The sequence below is a fragment of the Saccostrea cucullata genome, unplaced genomic scaffold (assembly GCF_032062105.1).
Source record: "Saccostrea cucullata isolate Sc308-1 unplaced genomic scaffold, CSIRO_AGI_Scuc_v1 ctg3863, whole genome shotgun sequence".
NCBI classification, from domain to species: Eukaryota; Metazoa; Mollusca; class Bivalvia; order Ostreida; family Ostreidae; genus Saccostrea; species Saccostrea cuccullata.
Window position 1 is genome coordinate 38863 of NW_026936836.1, and position 16359 is coordinate 55221.

The 16359-nt window shown below is 35.3% G+C and overlaps 1 protein-coding gene across 1 annotated transcript in view; it reads left to right on the plus strand.

Annotated features, from left to right (window-relative positions):
* The window catches only part of LOC134246690 (probable serine/threonine-protein kinase roco4), a gene marked incomplete at its 3' end in the record, with an annotated part of 67080 nt that overhangs the window by 34734 nt on the left and 15987 nt on the right, over positions 1 to 16359 (plus strand). Inside the window, exons 2-3 of the mRNA XM_062729052.1 lie at positions 5637 to 5849; positions 8553 to 8650. Of these exons, the coding sequence (XP_062585036.1) occupies positions 5637 to 5849; positions 8553 to 8650 (311 nt within the window). The remainder of the gene's footprint in view (positions 1 to 5636; positions 5850 to 8552; positions 8651 to 16359) is intronic.

Genomic DNA, 16359 nt, shown 5'->3' on the forward strand with positions numbered 1-16359 from the left:
CGACCAAAGTTTTACATAGAAATATATAGGAAAATTCTTTAAAAATCTTCTTCTCAAGAATGACAAAGCCATAATTCATCATATTTATATGGAAGCATGCTCAGGTAGTGTAGATTCAAGTTTGTTCAAATCAAGACCCCCGGGGGTATGGCGGGGCCAAAATGGCTGACCAAAGTTTTATATAGAGAATATATAGGAAAATTCTTTTAAAATCTTCTTCTCAAGAATAGCCAAGCCATAATTAATTATATTTATATGGAAGCATGCTCAGGTAGTGTAGATTCAAATTTGTTCAAATCATGACTCCCGGGGGTAGGGCCGGGCCAAAATGGCCGACTGAAGTTTTACATAGAAATATATAGGAAAATTCTTTAAAAATCTTCTTCTCAAGAATGACAAAGCCATAATTCATCATATTTATATGGGAGCATGTTCATGTCGTGTAGATTCAAGTTTGTTCAAATCAATTCCCCCGGGGGTGGGGCCGGGCCAAAATGGCCGACTGAAGTTTTACATAAAAATATATAGGAAAATTCTTTAAAAATCTTCTTCTCAATAATGACAAAGCCATAATTCATCATATTCATATGGAAACATGCTCAGGTAGTGTAGATTTAAATTTGTTCAAATCATGACTCCCGGGGGTAGGGCGGGGCCAAAATGGCCGACCAAAGTTTAACATAGAAATATATAGGAAAATTCTTTAAAAATCTTCTTCTCAAGAATGACAAAGCCATAATTCATCATATTTATATGGAAGCATGCTCAGGTAGTGTAGATTCAAGTTTGTTCAAATCATGACCCCTGGGGGTAGGGCGGGGCCAAAATGGCCGACCAAAGTTTTACATAGAAATATATAGGAAAATTCTTTAAAAATCTTCTTCTCAAGAATGACAAAGCCATAATTCATCATATTTATATGGAAGCATGCTCAGGTAGTGTAGATTCAAGTTTGTTCAAATCAAGACCCCCGGGGGTAGGGCGGGGCCACAATGGCCGACCAAAGTTTTACATAGAAATATTTAGGAAAATTCTTTAAAAATCTTCTTCTCAAGAATGACAAAGCCATAATTCATCATATTCATGTGGAAACATGCTCAGGTAGTGTAGATTTAAATTTGTTCAAATCATGACCCCTGGGGGTAGGGCGGGGCCAAAATGGCCGACCAAAGTTTTACATAGAAATATATAGGAAAATTCTTTAAAAATCTTCTTCTCAAGAATGACAAAGCCATAATTCATCATATTTATATGGGAGCATGTTCATGTCGTGTAGATTCAAGTTTGTTCAAATCAATTCCCCCGGGGGTGGGGCCGGGCCAAAATGGCCGACCAAAGTTTTACATAAAAATATATAGGAAAATTCTTTAAAAATCTTTTTCTCAAGAATGACAAAGCCATAATTCATCATATTCATATGGAAACATGCTCAGGTAGTGTAGATTTAAATTTGTTCAAATCATGACTCCCGGGGGTAGGGCGGGGCCAAAATGGCCGACCAAAGTTTTACATAGAAATATTTAGGAAAATTCTTTAAAAATCTTCTTCTCAAGAATGACAAAGCCATAATTCATCATATTCATATGGAAACATGCTCAGGTAGTGTAGATTTAAATTTGTTCAAATCATGACTCCCGGGGTAGGGCGGGGCCAAAATGGCCGACCAAAGTTTTACATAGAAATATATAGGAAAATTCTTTAAAAATCTTCTTCTCAAGAATGACAAAGCCATAATTCATCATATTCATATGGAAACATGCTCAGGTAGTGTAGATTTAAGTTTGTTCAAATCATGACTCCCGGGGGTAGGGCAGGGCCAAAATGGCCTACAAAAGTTTTACAAAGAAATAGGAAAATTCTTTAAAAATCTTCTTCTCAAGAATGACAAAGCCATAATTCATCATATTTATATGGGAGCATGCTCAGGTAGTTTAGATTCAATTTTGTTCAAATCATGACCCCTGGGGGTAGTGCGGGGAAATGGCCGACCAAAGTTTTACATAGAACTAGAGGTACTGTGAGCAATGAGCTCACTAAATGATACCCCCCGCCTCCCATAATGTCGATGTGTTGCTTTATATTGTTTTACGGTAATGTGTAAAGAGGAATAACTCGTCCTATCAAATGTTATCCAGAAGCTTCTATTATGTGACGTCATAGGTAAACAAAAAATGGTTATGTCCATGTTTTGCTCTGGGAAACCTAAAATACGTGTCGAATCAAAAAGTAAAATAGGAGGTGCACAATGGCAATATGTAATAAAGATTCTGTGAAAGTTTCATTAAATTTCACTCAGTAGTATAAGAGGAGTTGCGGATAAGAGAAAAAGCGTAACAGACGGACGGACGGACGGACGGACGTACAGACGGACGGACGGAAATCCCGATCACTATATACCCTCCCGCTTTTCAAGCGGGGGGTATAAATATATAGGAAAATTCTTTAAAAATCTTCTTCTCAAGAATGACAAAGCCATAATTCATCATATTTATATGGGAGCATGCTCAGGTAGTGTAGATTCAATTTTGTTCAAATCATGACCCCTGGGGGTAGGGCGGGGCCAAAATGGCCGACCAAAGTTTTACATAGAAATATATAGGAAAATTCTTTAAAAATCTTCTTCTCAAGAATGACAAAGCCATAATTCATCATATTTATATGGAAGCATGCTCAGGTAGTGTAGATTCAAGTTTGTTCAAATCAAAACCCCCGGGGGTAGGGCGGGGCCAAAATGGCCGACCAAAGTTTTACATAGAAATATATAGGAAAATTCTTTAAAAATCTTCTTTTCAAGAATGACAAAGCCATAATTCATCATATTTATATGGAAGCATGCTCAGGTAGTGTAGATTTAAATTTGTTCAAATCATGACCCCCGGGGGTAGGTCGGGGCCAAAATGGCTGACCAAAGTTTTACATAGAAATATATATGGGAAAATTCTTTAAAAATCTTTTTCTCAAGAATGACAAAGCCATAATTCATCATATTTATATGGGAGCATGCTCAGGTAGTGTAGATTCAAGTTTGTTCAAATCATAACCCCTGGGGGTAGGGCGGGGCAAAAATGGCCGACCAAAGTTTTACGTAGAAATCTAACATAGGAAAATTCTTTAAAAATCTTCTTCTCAAGAATGACAAAGCCATAATTCATCATATTTATATGGAAGCATGCTCAGGTAGTGTAGATTCAAGTTTGTTCAAATTAAGACCCCCGGGGGTAGGGCGGGGCCAAAATGGTCGACCAAAGTTTTGCATAGAAATATATAGGAAATTATTCTTTAAAAATCTTCTTCTCAAGAATGACAAAGCCATAATTCATCATATTTATATGGGAGCATGTTCATGTAGTGTAGATTCAAGTTTGTTCAAATCATGACCCCCGGGCGTGGGGCGGGGCCAAAATGGCCGACCAAAGTTTTACATAGAAATATATAGGAAAATTCTTTAAAAATCTTCTTCTCAAGAATGACAAAGCCATAATTCATCATATTTATTTGGAAGCATGCTCAGGTAGTGTAGATTCAAGTTTGTTCAAATCATGACCCCCGGGGGTAGGGCGGGGCCAAAATGGCCGACCAAAGTTTTACATAGAAATATATAGGAAAATTCTTTAAAAATCTTCTTATCAATCATTTTTTAAAAAATAGCAAATCCATGATTGGTCATGGGACTACTTTTGGATTTAAACTTTACAATAAAAAGCCATTTTATACTAGTTCTACCCTTGGTACTCAGGTGAGCGATGTGGCCCATGGGCCTCTTGCTTTAATATCCTACCTTAACACAGGATCGTCATTCTATTTTAAATAGCAGTTGCAAAAGTTTAACGTCAAAGTTCTACTTTGTTAAGTATTAAATATCAGTGGTGGTACTGTCTCATCAAACACAACTTGTATTTTTAGCTCTACTGGTCAGAGACCAGAAGAGCTTATGCAATAGTAATGCGTCCGTCGTCCGTCCGTCCGTCCGTCTGTCTGTCTGTAAACAATTTTTCAAAATGCTACTCCTCCTACAATTTTGGACCGATTTCAATATAACTTAATACACAAGTAGACTACACTAAGACACATAATTCTGTGCATCTGTTTTTGATTTTGATGAAAGGTGTTGCCATGGTTACTAAAAATAGAGATTTCTGTGAAATTCTTTCAAAATGCTACTCCTCCTACAGATTTGGTCCGATTTCAATATAACTTAACACACAAGTAGACTACACTAAGTCACATAATTCTGTGCATTGGTTTTTGATTTCGATGAACGGTGTTGCCATTGTTACTAAAAATAGAAATTTCTGTGAAGTTCCTTTCAAACGCTACTCCTCCTACAGTTATGATCTGATTTCAATATAACTTGGCATACAAGTAGACTACACTAAGATACATAATTCTGTGCATAAGTTTTTGAATTTGATGAACGGTGTTGTCATGGTTACTAAAAATAGAAATTTCTGTAAAATTCTTTCAAAATGCTACTCCTCCTACAGTTTTGGTCTGATATCAATATAACTTGGCACACAAGTAGACTACTCAAAGATACATAATTCTGTGCATCGGTGTTTGATTTCGATGAACGTTGTTGCAATGGTTTTTACTTACTAAAAATAGAAATTTCTGTGAAATTCTTTCAAAATGCTACTCCTTCTACATTTTTGGTCCGATTTCAATATACCTTGGCACACAAGTAGACTACACTAAGGCACATAATTCTGTGCATCGGTTTTTGATTTTGATGGACGGTGTTGCCATGGTTACTAAAAATAGAAATTTCTGTGAAATTCTTTCAAAATGCTACTCCTCCTACAGATTTGGTCCGATTTCAGTATAACTTGGCACACAAGTAGACTACACTAAGATACATAATTCTGTGCATCGGTTTTTGATTTGATAAACGGTGTTGCCATGGTTACTAATAATAGAAATTTCTGTGAAATTCTTTCAAAATGCTCCTCCTCCTACAGTTTTGGTCTGATTTCAATATAACTTGGCACACAAGTAGACTACACAAAGATACATAATTCTGTGCATCAGTTTTTGATTTCGATGAACGGTGTTGCCATGGTTACTAAAAATAGAAAGTTCTATGAAATTCCTTCAAAATGCTGCTCCTCCTACATTTTTGGTCCGATTTCAATATACCTTGGCATACAAGTAGACTACACTAAGACACAATAATACTGTGCATCGGTTTTTATTTTGATGAGTGGCAAGGATAATTTTTCTTTTTATTGCTGTTTGAAATTTTCAAGTCCCAACTGCTACATTTCTATTCCTTTGTTTTAAGTATAAACCAGTAGAGCTATAGTCTCGACAGAGACTTCTGGTTAATGTAGTATTTCAACATGATGTCACCGTGCTGTGCAGCTGTTGTAACAAACCCATGTATATATATACAGTGTACTAATTCATATTGAGAATGTTATCATCAAAACGAAGAATTACTCTTCTCCAAATATCAATGACATTTTAACCAGATTTTTCACACACAAAAAAATTCAATTCATTTTGTTCGTCATACTTAACTCAATTTTGAATGAACTTTGTCATTTATTTCTTTAATATACCTAACATCCATTGGAGTAGGTTATTTGATTAAAAAAGTTTCAATTTTCGATTAGTTTATGAAATCGTTTTTACAGCATTATCAGGGAGTACAGACAAAGACGACAAACAGATTCTGAGTGTAGTAGATTTTGGAGGACAGTCTGCCTACTACGCCTGTCATCAGGTCTATCTCAGCAAAAGAGCGTTCTATCTACTGGTCATAGACATGTCCAAACCTTTTACAGAAAAAGTTGATGAAAATAAATGTGAGCAACGGGGAACAATGTTTGCAGACTGGACATATGGAGGTAATAAAAAGAGTTAAATGCTGAGTTAGTCAAAGTGTCTTTTATATTTAACCTTTATAATGATGATTGTATTTATATAGCGCCTTTCTAGTATTAATGCTACTCAAAGCGCTTTACAATGCATTATTACCCCAGCAGACCTTAACAATCCAGAATCTTTCTCATTGCAAGCTGCCGTTATCAGCGCTAGAACACTAACATTCTGACAAAATCTTTCACTGTTTATAGCCAGGTATCCCTTTCACACAGGGTGGAGTGAAATTCGTGTAAAGTGCCTTTCCCACGGACACAACGTCGGCTTGTCGCAGCCAGGATTCGCACTTAATATAAAGAACATTTGTCAATTAAAAACGATAATATTTGGCACAATAGATATAAATATTGAAGAAATAGCTCAGTTCGATTATAATTTTAAATATTGTGATATAAGTAATTTATATTAACAGCCATTCCTTTTTGTCCCATATAGATTTCGTTCATCAATAAAACATAAATAACTATACAAGTAATTAACAAGATAATTATGTGGCGGCTGTTCCAACCATGAAACATGCCATAAAAAATTAATACTACATACTTTACTACTTAGATGCATCTGATTACTAGTATCTATACGGTCGGAAATATTTTTAATTATATGTCTTGTTTCACTAAATGCAGGATTAACAATTGCAGTAAATGCAGAAATAAAATATGAAGCCAGCTTGAGCGATCTTTTTTCTGTCATACTCAATATATGTACCGTTTGATTCTTCCTCATTTTTTTTTATTCTGCACATCCTGTTTAAAACTAGATTTTGCATCATCAGCAAACGATGTTAAGGGCATGTACTGGAATAAGAATATCTGTCTGTTTGTCAGTTCCTTGTTAAGATAAGCTCCTGTAGTGGAGCAGATAGTGGGAAAATATTTCACTTGCGGATACAAGCACCAAATTTTGCATGAAGGTTCTTTGACTGGAATAAGAAATATCGTTGGCCATTCAAATTTCCGCCATTTTCAATATGGCCGCCACTTATTTCAAAATGACGTCTGTTTTTATCATTTTTTCCTGATATTTTGAATGTTTCTTGGTAATACTCTAATTTATTTCTGAAATAATAAAAGGGAACTTGGTACAGTATATGACATAATTTAAGCTTTATTTAATTGATACAAACGTTGCGCATGCACTTAAATACAAACATAAAATGTTTAATGACATAACTTGCAATCTTCGGAACAGTGTACAGCTGCATATAGTAGTGCAAGGTAATTTGGATCTAAAGTAGTTGAAGTTATTTTACACAATTTACCAGTTCTTGACATGATGCAACAATTAGTTGCAAGAAGTTGTCCAGTGTGAGACCAAAAATCCACATTCTGTTTTCCAGTCTTACCTGGAAGGTGATTGTCAATTTAGCCAATTGCACGGAGACTGTCCCACTAAATGTCCTGCAATTTAATTCTCCTAATAGAACATTTTACTTTGCCCGGAAGATTATTTCATTTATTGAGATTTTACGTGCCTTGAATGTGTGTTTCACTACATTAAGTTTTACATTCCTGGAAGAATTATTTCACTTATTGAGGACTTACATAAGAAAATTATTTCACTTATTGAGGACTTACATAAGAATTTACTTGGTTTTTATGACCACTGGATAGTGAGGGAACGCCTGAGAAGCTTTTGTGAAAATTTCTACCACAAGTTTTTAAGGAATTGCATCTCGCTACTGTGACGATACGATACATTTTATACAATGTAATTATATATAAATTCTACAATAGTAAACAATCATAGACATCTGATGTTACTTATATTTCTTTTGATAATAAAGATATACCCCTACATAATACTTTATCAGGTATGTTTATTTTTTTTATTAAAAGAAAAATAGGTAATGTCAGGTGTCTATGGGAACAATACCAATTCGTATATATAAATGCATTATAAGAAAATAATTTTGTTTTTATTTATAGCATTCAAAGTGAAATATGATTTATATAGTCTTTTTAAACTTCTAAAATATCTTTCAGTGACTAAAGTAGAATTTATTTGGTTGTAAGAGACTCTAGGTGAGGCCAAACTGCATAAAAAATGTCGCCATTTTGTTTAAGTGGCGGCCATCTTAAAAATGGCGGAAATCGCGGTAGCTTACGATGTTTATAGATTTAGTAGCATCAGATATACATCTGTGCCAAATTTCATGCTTATATCCACAAGTGAAATAATTGGCTGAAAGTTTGATCTAAGTCGCTACACTATTGGTGTTTTCATCATGATTTAAAAAAAAAACAATTGTCCGATGGTGTAAACGAGGACTATCGCAAGGAAGGTTTTCTGTCTCATTGTTTTCTTTTAGAACATTTACTATTAATCAGCAGTTACCTGTATCCTTTAGAAGTTATACAGACACAAGCTATTATTGTACTTTATAGCATATGTCAGTTGTGATTAAAGTCAGTTCAATTACAGACTATTCTATTTGAATATCCTCTTCCGTTCTTCTGACTTTGGCAGTAGAAGCAATAGGAGGCGATTAAAAAACTTTTATGCGCTAAATGTAATGCGTAAATAACATTAAGCTAAACTAAATCTAATCAGAGAGTTGTGTCGGAAATCTTAGCTAAATAATGAATGTCTTTTTTTTCATTTTAAAATATTTGTCAAGCCCATTCAGTTAAAAATATAAACACTTATATTTTGTGTTGTGATTTCAGAGTACGTTCTTTTCTGGCTGAAATCTATTCACACGTACTGCGCTGAGGACACATCAGTCATTATTGTAGCTACACACAGTGAAAATGCTACACAGAAGGTAATGTGTTTACTATCTACATCAGAGTGGAATATTCTTTTTCTTAGTTTTATTTCACACTTTGAAAAAAAAATGGAGGATGCACCTGTACTTTAAAACTGTATAAATATATTTTGCTCGATAAGACTATGATATTATTAACAAAGCTCAGGGTTACGTATACTGGTAATAAATTACTTCATATATTAGTTTATTTCTTTTTCTTGCGAATCAGATTAATATTAGCTTCAACTTGTCCGTTGACAAAAGTCTGTCTGTCGCAACGATTTGAAACATGTTGCACATTTTGCATACTCGTGGTCTACGTTATCGACATATTCTCATCAACACAAGTATAATTTCATTACATGTATGTCCTTATTCTCCCTCTGTCAATCGAAAGTTATTTCCGGCCTTCTATTTTCAATTTATTTCAATTTAAATTGAATCTAGTAGCAAAGTTTGTAAGTTTCTTGATGCACCTGACTTTGAGCGAAATCGTTACCGGATATGTGAAGCGCCAAGTAAACGTCAAATTAATTAATACAGTCCAAAAATCACATCTTGCAAATTAGAAATTGGGTTTCTGATTTACTATTATTTGATCAGGTAGTGCGAGTATTTGCCTAATTCAAGGATTCTTCTCTAATTTCCGAGCAGATGAATTATTCAAAGTAAATTTTCTTGAATGTATTATATATTTAGGTGTAAGAGATTTAAAAGACCATATTTTTCTTTCCTTATCATAATTCAAAAATTTAAATAGAATGATAAACTGTGTTTGAAAACAAGCAGGTACTATATAGTTTTGGTGAAATTGTGTCGTATGAAGATATCGTCTTTTCTGCCTCTCAAAATTATTATAGAACATTGAATTTAGTCATTTTTTAACCAATCAAGACTAGACGAAATTTCAAATTTTAGTCAAATTAATAATAAGGGATTTCAGTTTCAAAGTATATCAAAACAATAAGATTTTTCAGACATACTAGAACTATGATGGCTTTTAAATGCTTCAAATATAAGTACAAATTTGAGCCTAAAATCCGCAAAAAGGTGTTATTTTTCTCTTTGTAAACGATCAAAACTTTTAAGTCTTTGTATCATTTTATAGATTTATGTGACAAATTTACTAAATGTGAAAATGAGAAAAAGTTAATAAATATAAGAAGCAATTATTATAACTAGTATATCCTCAAAAAAAATTAAGAGAACTAGAGGAATTTCGGATTAGCAAATATTCTCTCTATTTGAAATATGTATGTCAGTTTTGTAATATCATATTACAGGCCCTATATCATAGTATCTTTGTTAAGCAAATAGAGAAAAACATTAAAATTGTTTGGATCCAATGATTCAAAACTGTACTTTCAATTCTTAAAGCTGGACACGACTCGTAAATAGGCAAACGCCAATTTCACTAGCATTATCCACGATACACCAATACTAGGTACTTGTATACTTGTGCTGGTTATCTTTCATTACCTTGTTATGTTCCCCAAACGAAGTTGGGGAACATATTGTTTTTACTCTGTTTCTTATTATTATTATTAAGGTCTTCCGTCTTCAGTGGAAGACCTTCTTGTTATTCTTCGGTTTCTTTTTCACTTTTTAGGTCACCTGAGTAACTCAGGTGACCTATTGCTATCTGTTTTCGTCCGTCGTCGTCCGTCGTCCGTCGTGTGTCGTGTGTCGTGTGTTAACATTTGAACATTTTCAGCCTCTTCTCTGAAACCACTGAACCAATTTCAACCAAATTTGGTATACAGCATCTATGGGTGGAGGGGAACAAAAATTGTGAATTTCATGGTCCCCGCCCCCCTGGGGCCTGAGGGGTGGGGCCAAAACCACTAAAATTAATGAAATCTTTAAAAATCTTCTTCTTTACTCCTGGACATCAAGCAGGCAAACTATTGGCATGAATGTAATAAGCATTGAGTCCTATACCAAAATTGTGAAATTCATGGCCCCAGGGTCAGGGGTTCTAGTGCTAGGGTGGGGCTCTATAGATTATATAGTGAAAATGCATTATTTCTTTGAAAATCTTCTTCTCTGCTCCTGGGTATTAAATACACTAACTAAGCACATAGTTATGATGAGCAAGAGTGCCTCTTCCAGATTTGTGAATTTTATGGCCCCAGGGTCAGGGGTTCTGGTGTTAGGGCGGGGCTCTATAGATTATAGAGTGAAAATGCATTATTTCTTTGAAAATCTTCTTCTCTGCTCCTGGGTATTAGATAAACTAACTAAGCACATAGTTATGATGAGCAAGAGTGCCTCTTCCAGATTTGTGAATTTTATGGCCCCAGGGTCAGGGGTTCTGGTGTTAGGGCGGGGCTCTATAGATAATATAGTGAAAATGCATTATTTCTTTGAAAATCTTCTTCTCTGCTCCTGGGTATTAGATAAACTAACTAAGCACATAGTTATGATGAACAAGAGTGCCTCTTCCAGATTTGTGAATTTTATGGCCCGAGGGTCAGGGGTTCTGGTGTTAGGGCGGGGCTCTATAGATTATAGAGTGAAAAAGCATTATTTCTTTGAAAATCTTCTCCGCTCCTGGGTATTAAATACACTAACTAAGCACATAGTTATGATGAACAAGAGTGCCTCTTCCAGATTTGTGAATTTTATGGCCCGAGGGTCAGGGGTTCTGGTGTTAGGGCGGGGCTCTATAGATTATAGAGTGAAAATGCATTATTTCTTTGAAAATCTTCTTCTCTGCTCCTGGGTATTAGATAAACTAACTAAGCACATAGTTATGATGAGCAAGAGTGCCTCTTCCAGATTTGTGAATTTTATGGCCCCAGGGTCAGGGGTTCTGGTGTTAGGGCGGGGCTCTATAGATTATATAGTGAAAATGCATTATTTCTTTGAAAATCTTCTTCTCTGCTCCTGGGTATTAGATAAACTAACTAAATACATAGTTATGATGAACAAGAGTGCCTCTTTCAAGTTTGTGAATTTCATGGCCCCAGGGTCAGGGGTTCTGGTGTTAAGTCGGGGCTCTATTGATTATATAGTAAAAATACATTTATTCTTTGTAAATATTTTTCTTTGCTTCTGGGTTTTAAGCCAATTATTCAAGTATATATATATATTTATGATGAAGAAAGGTGCATCTAGCAAAGTGGTTTTTAACGCCCCCAGGGTCAAAGGGGGGGGGGGGGTTACATAGCCTGAAAATAAATTAAATCTTTGAAATCTGCTCTTTAGTATTTATCAACCATTTTATGATAAAATTTGCAAAATTTTGAAATATATGGCCCTGGGTCAGTGGTTCCTTTGGGGTGAGGTGCACAACTGGTTATAAAGTGGAAGTGCATTTTCTCTTTGTTACTCTGATCTACCTCTGGGTATTAAGTAAATAGAGTAAGCATGCTAAGTTAATAATTATGATAAGCAATGGTGCCTCTTTCAAAATTGTAAATTGTGAATTTCTTGGCCTCCGGTTTAAACACGAACCAAATTTAATTGTTTGAAAGTTGTTACACAATACTCAGGTGACCTATAAGGCCCGTGGGCCTCTTGTTTTCTTACCTATTATTATTCTTTTTTTTCTTACCGATTTTGTGCACGCGATTTCTCGAAAACGGCTCGATGGATTTCCATGAAACTTTCAGGACTCATGTAACATTACTTGAACTTGATTCATTTTTTTCCGTTTTGATGACGTCACTTCCGGTCCGGAAATATTTTCGATTTTATGATTTTTGAAGGGTCAGGTTGTCCGCGAACGTTCTAAAAACTGGCTAAAGATAGAAACGTGAAAATTTCAGGTGTGATAGTCCTAAGTCTATAGATGTGCAAAATGAATTTCATTTTTATCGGAAGTGCCGCGCGTCGGCGCTCGCTATGGCCCGAAAATTGTCCTATCGCGAATTTCAAATTCTTTACAACCTTTTCTATGATATCTTTTTACTTTGAAATATTTTTTTATAATATATATAACAAAAGAAGTGTAGAATTCCAAGATCTTTCAAATGATATCTCGAAAAAAGGGCTGGCCCCTAAAATTAAGGGACTGGAGGGGCCATAAGTATTTCCTTTATATCTCAAAAAGTATTGAGAATTTGTAATACATCAAAGAAGCAAAGTTGTTTAAGCTTAATCTACGGGCGTCGTCAAAATACGTCCGACGACGTCGCTTCCGGCCAAACCGGAAGTAGTCGGAAAAGCGCGTATTTTGGTCATTCTTGACAAGTTTTGGGGTATCTTATGTCACTAGGAACATAAAAATAAGTTTTCCGTCCATCGTCATCACTTCCGGTCAAACCGGAAGTAGCAATGGCTTATTTTTGCATTAATTAACATAGATTTTGAGGATTCAACCAATTTTGGGGCGTAATTTCTCATATTCGTTAAAAATGAAAACTACTTCCGGTCAAACAGGACGGAAGACCAACCCGTTGCTTTGCAACGAGCTTTGCTCTAGTTAAGGTCTTCCGTCTTCAGCGGAAGACCTTATTGTTTTTCTTCGGTTTCTTTTTCACTTTTATTAAGGTCTTCCCACTTCCTTCGGAAGACCTTATTGTTTTCCGTCGGTTTCCTATTATTATTATTATTATTATTCTTTTTTCATAGTTATAGCGATATCTCAGCCGTGACTGTACGGATTTCAAAGATTCTTACAGGAAAGATGCATGACATTAATATCTCCAGACGTGTTTTTCATTTTTTCTAAATTTGCTTCCATTCGCGATTTTTTGGGAAATTTGTATTTTTTAAATGCATTTTTGTACCCCCGTTTTCTCGAAAACGGCTAAAGATATGACATTGAAACTCATGGACATGAAAGAGCATCACATGTAGATGTGCCGAACGTCCTTCATTTTTTGTCGTTTCTACTTCCGGTCGCAAACGGAAGTGAATTCAAAAAGTCTAATTTTCCAACTTTTTTGTTTTTCAATATTTTTCTTTCAGATTTACAGGGTTTATAGAGCGTCTTCAAAGAAATCTATATATGTTTTCATTTATTTCATGCGAGCGTTTATTGCAAAGATATGACAGAACCAAACTTTGTCTTACTGTCGCTGGTTCGAATCCCGCTCGGGGCGTTCCCCAAATTTTTTCTTTGTTTTTGTATTTTTTCAGTTGCAAATTACTTTTCACTCTTTTATAACATGTGTGGAAAATTTTGCCGGTTTTTAAAAGCTATATTTGGAGATATTTCGTGAAATACCTGGAACAATCACGATCTGCGTTGAGAAACTACTGTAAATGAACGTAAACGAAAAAAATACATTATGGAATCTATTTCATAGGATGACGCTAACTAGATTGCAAAAGAGAAGTCGGTCGGAAGACCTGCTTGTTGCACCAGCAACAAGAACGCATCTAGTTAAGGTCTTCCGTCTTCAGCGGAAGATTTCCTTAGGTTTCTTTTTCACTTGTATTATATTTTGTGCAGGATTTTTCAATGGATTTCCGTTTTCAGGACTATGTTACATATTATTGTTTTTTTTTTTTTTCTTACCAGATTTAATGTTTTTTAAGCGATTTCTCGAAAACGGCTCAATGGATTTCGTGAAACTTTCAGGACTCATCACTTGAACCTTATGCGTTTTTTTCTGTTTTGATGAATTTCCGGTCCGGAGTCGGCACTTTAATGGTTTTTTAAGGGTCTTTTGTCCGCACGATTTCTCCTAAACGGCTTTAGGTAGACACATGATTCAGGATGGAACATCAATGTTTGTAATATGCGGAATGTATTTCATTTTTATCGGAAGTGCCGCACGTCGGCTTTCGGTATGGCCCGAAAATAGTCCTATCGCAAATTTCAAAATTTTCAACACCTTTTCTACAATATCTTTTTACCTGGAAATATTTTGTTAAAACATATAGAACAAAAGAAGTGTAGAATTTTAAGATCTTTCAAATCATATCTTGTAAAAAGAGCTGGCCCCTTAAATTAAGGGTCAAGAGGGGCCGAAAGTTTTTTCTTTATATCTCGAAATGTATTGAGAATTTGTAATACGTCAAAGAAGCAAAGTTGTTCAAAATGTCAAGCTCAATCTATTGGGGTCATCAAAATACGTTCGGCGTCGTCACTTCCGGCCAAACCGGAAGTATTCGAAAACGGTTTTTTTGCCGTTCTTGACAAGTTTTGGGGTAACATATGTCTTTAGGAGCATAAAAACTAATTTTCCGTCCGTCGTCGTCACTTCCGGTGAAACCGGAAGTAGCAAAAAATTGCTTATTTTCGCATTATTTAACATAGCTTTAGAGGATTCAAACCATTTTTAGGCGTTATTTCTCATATTTGTTTATTATTATTATTGTTTTTTTTTCTTACCGATTTTGTGCACGCGATTTCTCGAAAACGGCTCGATGGATTTCCATGAAACTTTCAGGACTTATGTAACATCACTTGAACCTTATGCGTTTTTTTCTGTTTTGATGACGTCACTTCCGGTCCGGAGTTATCAGCACAAAATTGATTTTTTAAGGGTCAGTTTGTCCGCACGATTTCTCCTAAACGACTTTAGATAGACACGTGATACTTTCAGGTCTAGTAGACCTATGTCTGTAGATTTGTGGAATGTATTTTATTTTTACCGGAAGTGCTGCACGTCGGCGCTCGGTATGGCCCGAAAATAGGCCTATCGCGAATTTCAAAATTTTTAGCACTTTTTCTACGATATCTTTTTACCTGGAAATATTTTGTAAAAACATATAGAACAAAAGAAGTGTAGAATTTTAAGTTCTTCCAAATGATATCTCGGAAAAAGGGCTGGCCCCTAAAATTAGGGGTCTAAGGGGTCCGAAAGTTTTTCCTTTATATCTCAGAAAGCATTGAGAATTTGTAATACGTCCATGAAGCAAAGTTGTTCAAAATGTCAAGCTTAATCTAATGGAGTCGTCAAAATACGTCCGTCGACGTCATTTCCGGCCAAACCGGAAGTAGTCGAAAAACGCGTATTTTTACCGTTCTTGAAAAGTTTTTGGGTAACATCTGTCACTGGGAGCATAAAAATTAATTTTATGTCCGTCGTCAACACTTCCGGTCACACGGGAAGTAGCATAAACTTCCGGTCAAACAGGACGGAAGACCTACTCGTTGCTTTGCAACGAGCTTTGCTCTAGTAAGAATTAACGTCTTTTACCTTTCTTGGAGCATTAATCTCTTGAAATACCACTATTTATTCTAACTTTTAACCTGTCTGAATGACCTTTGTCCTTGACCCAAAGCTCATGTCCATGGTGTAGGAAACAACGCCACATTATTAATTCTTTAACACACCGCTAATTTAAAAAAAAAAACAAAAAAAACATCAAGAATATTCTCCTAAGCTCTTTGGGAATAGAAGCTCAATTAACAAAAAATGACCTTGACCTTTAACATTTGACCTTAACCTTTAACCTTAATTCAAAATTCATACCCAAGCTGTAAAATACAAAATCCGCTTATTCATTATTAGAACCCCCCCCCCCTTTTTAAACCAGAGTAACATAAATTTCATCTCTTGAACTCATACACCACCTGGGATCCACATAAAACTGCAGAAACATGTAGAAGAGACCTCAAAGAAAGTGTATTTAAAGTTTTACAGTGATCCTGTATAATATATAGAAGTTATAATTTTTTTCGGCAATAAAAAGAATTCAAACCTGGAACGGCGTATCATCACTGAGCATTAATTTCTTGAAATACCACCATTTATTCTAACTTTTAACCTGTCTGTATTACCCTCTGACCTTGACCCAATGTTCATGTCCATGCTCTAGGA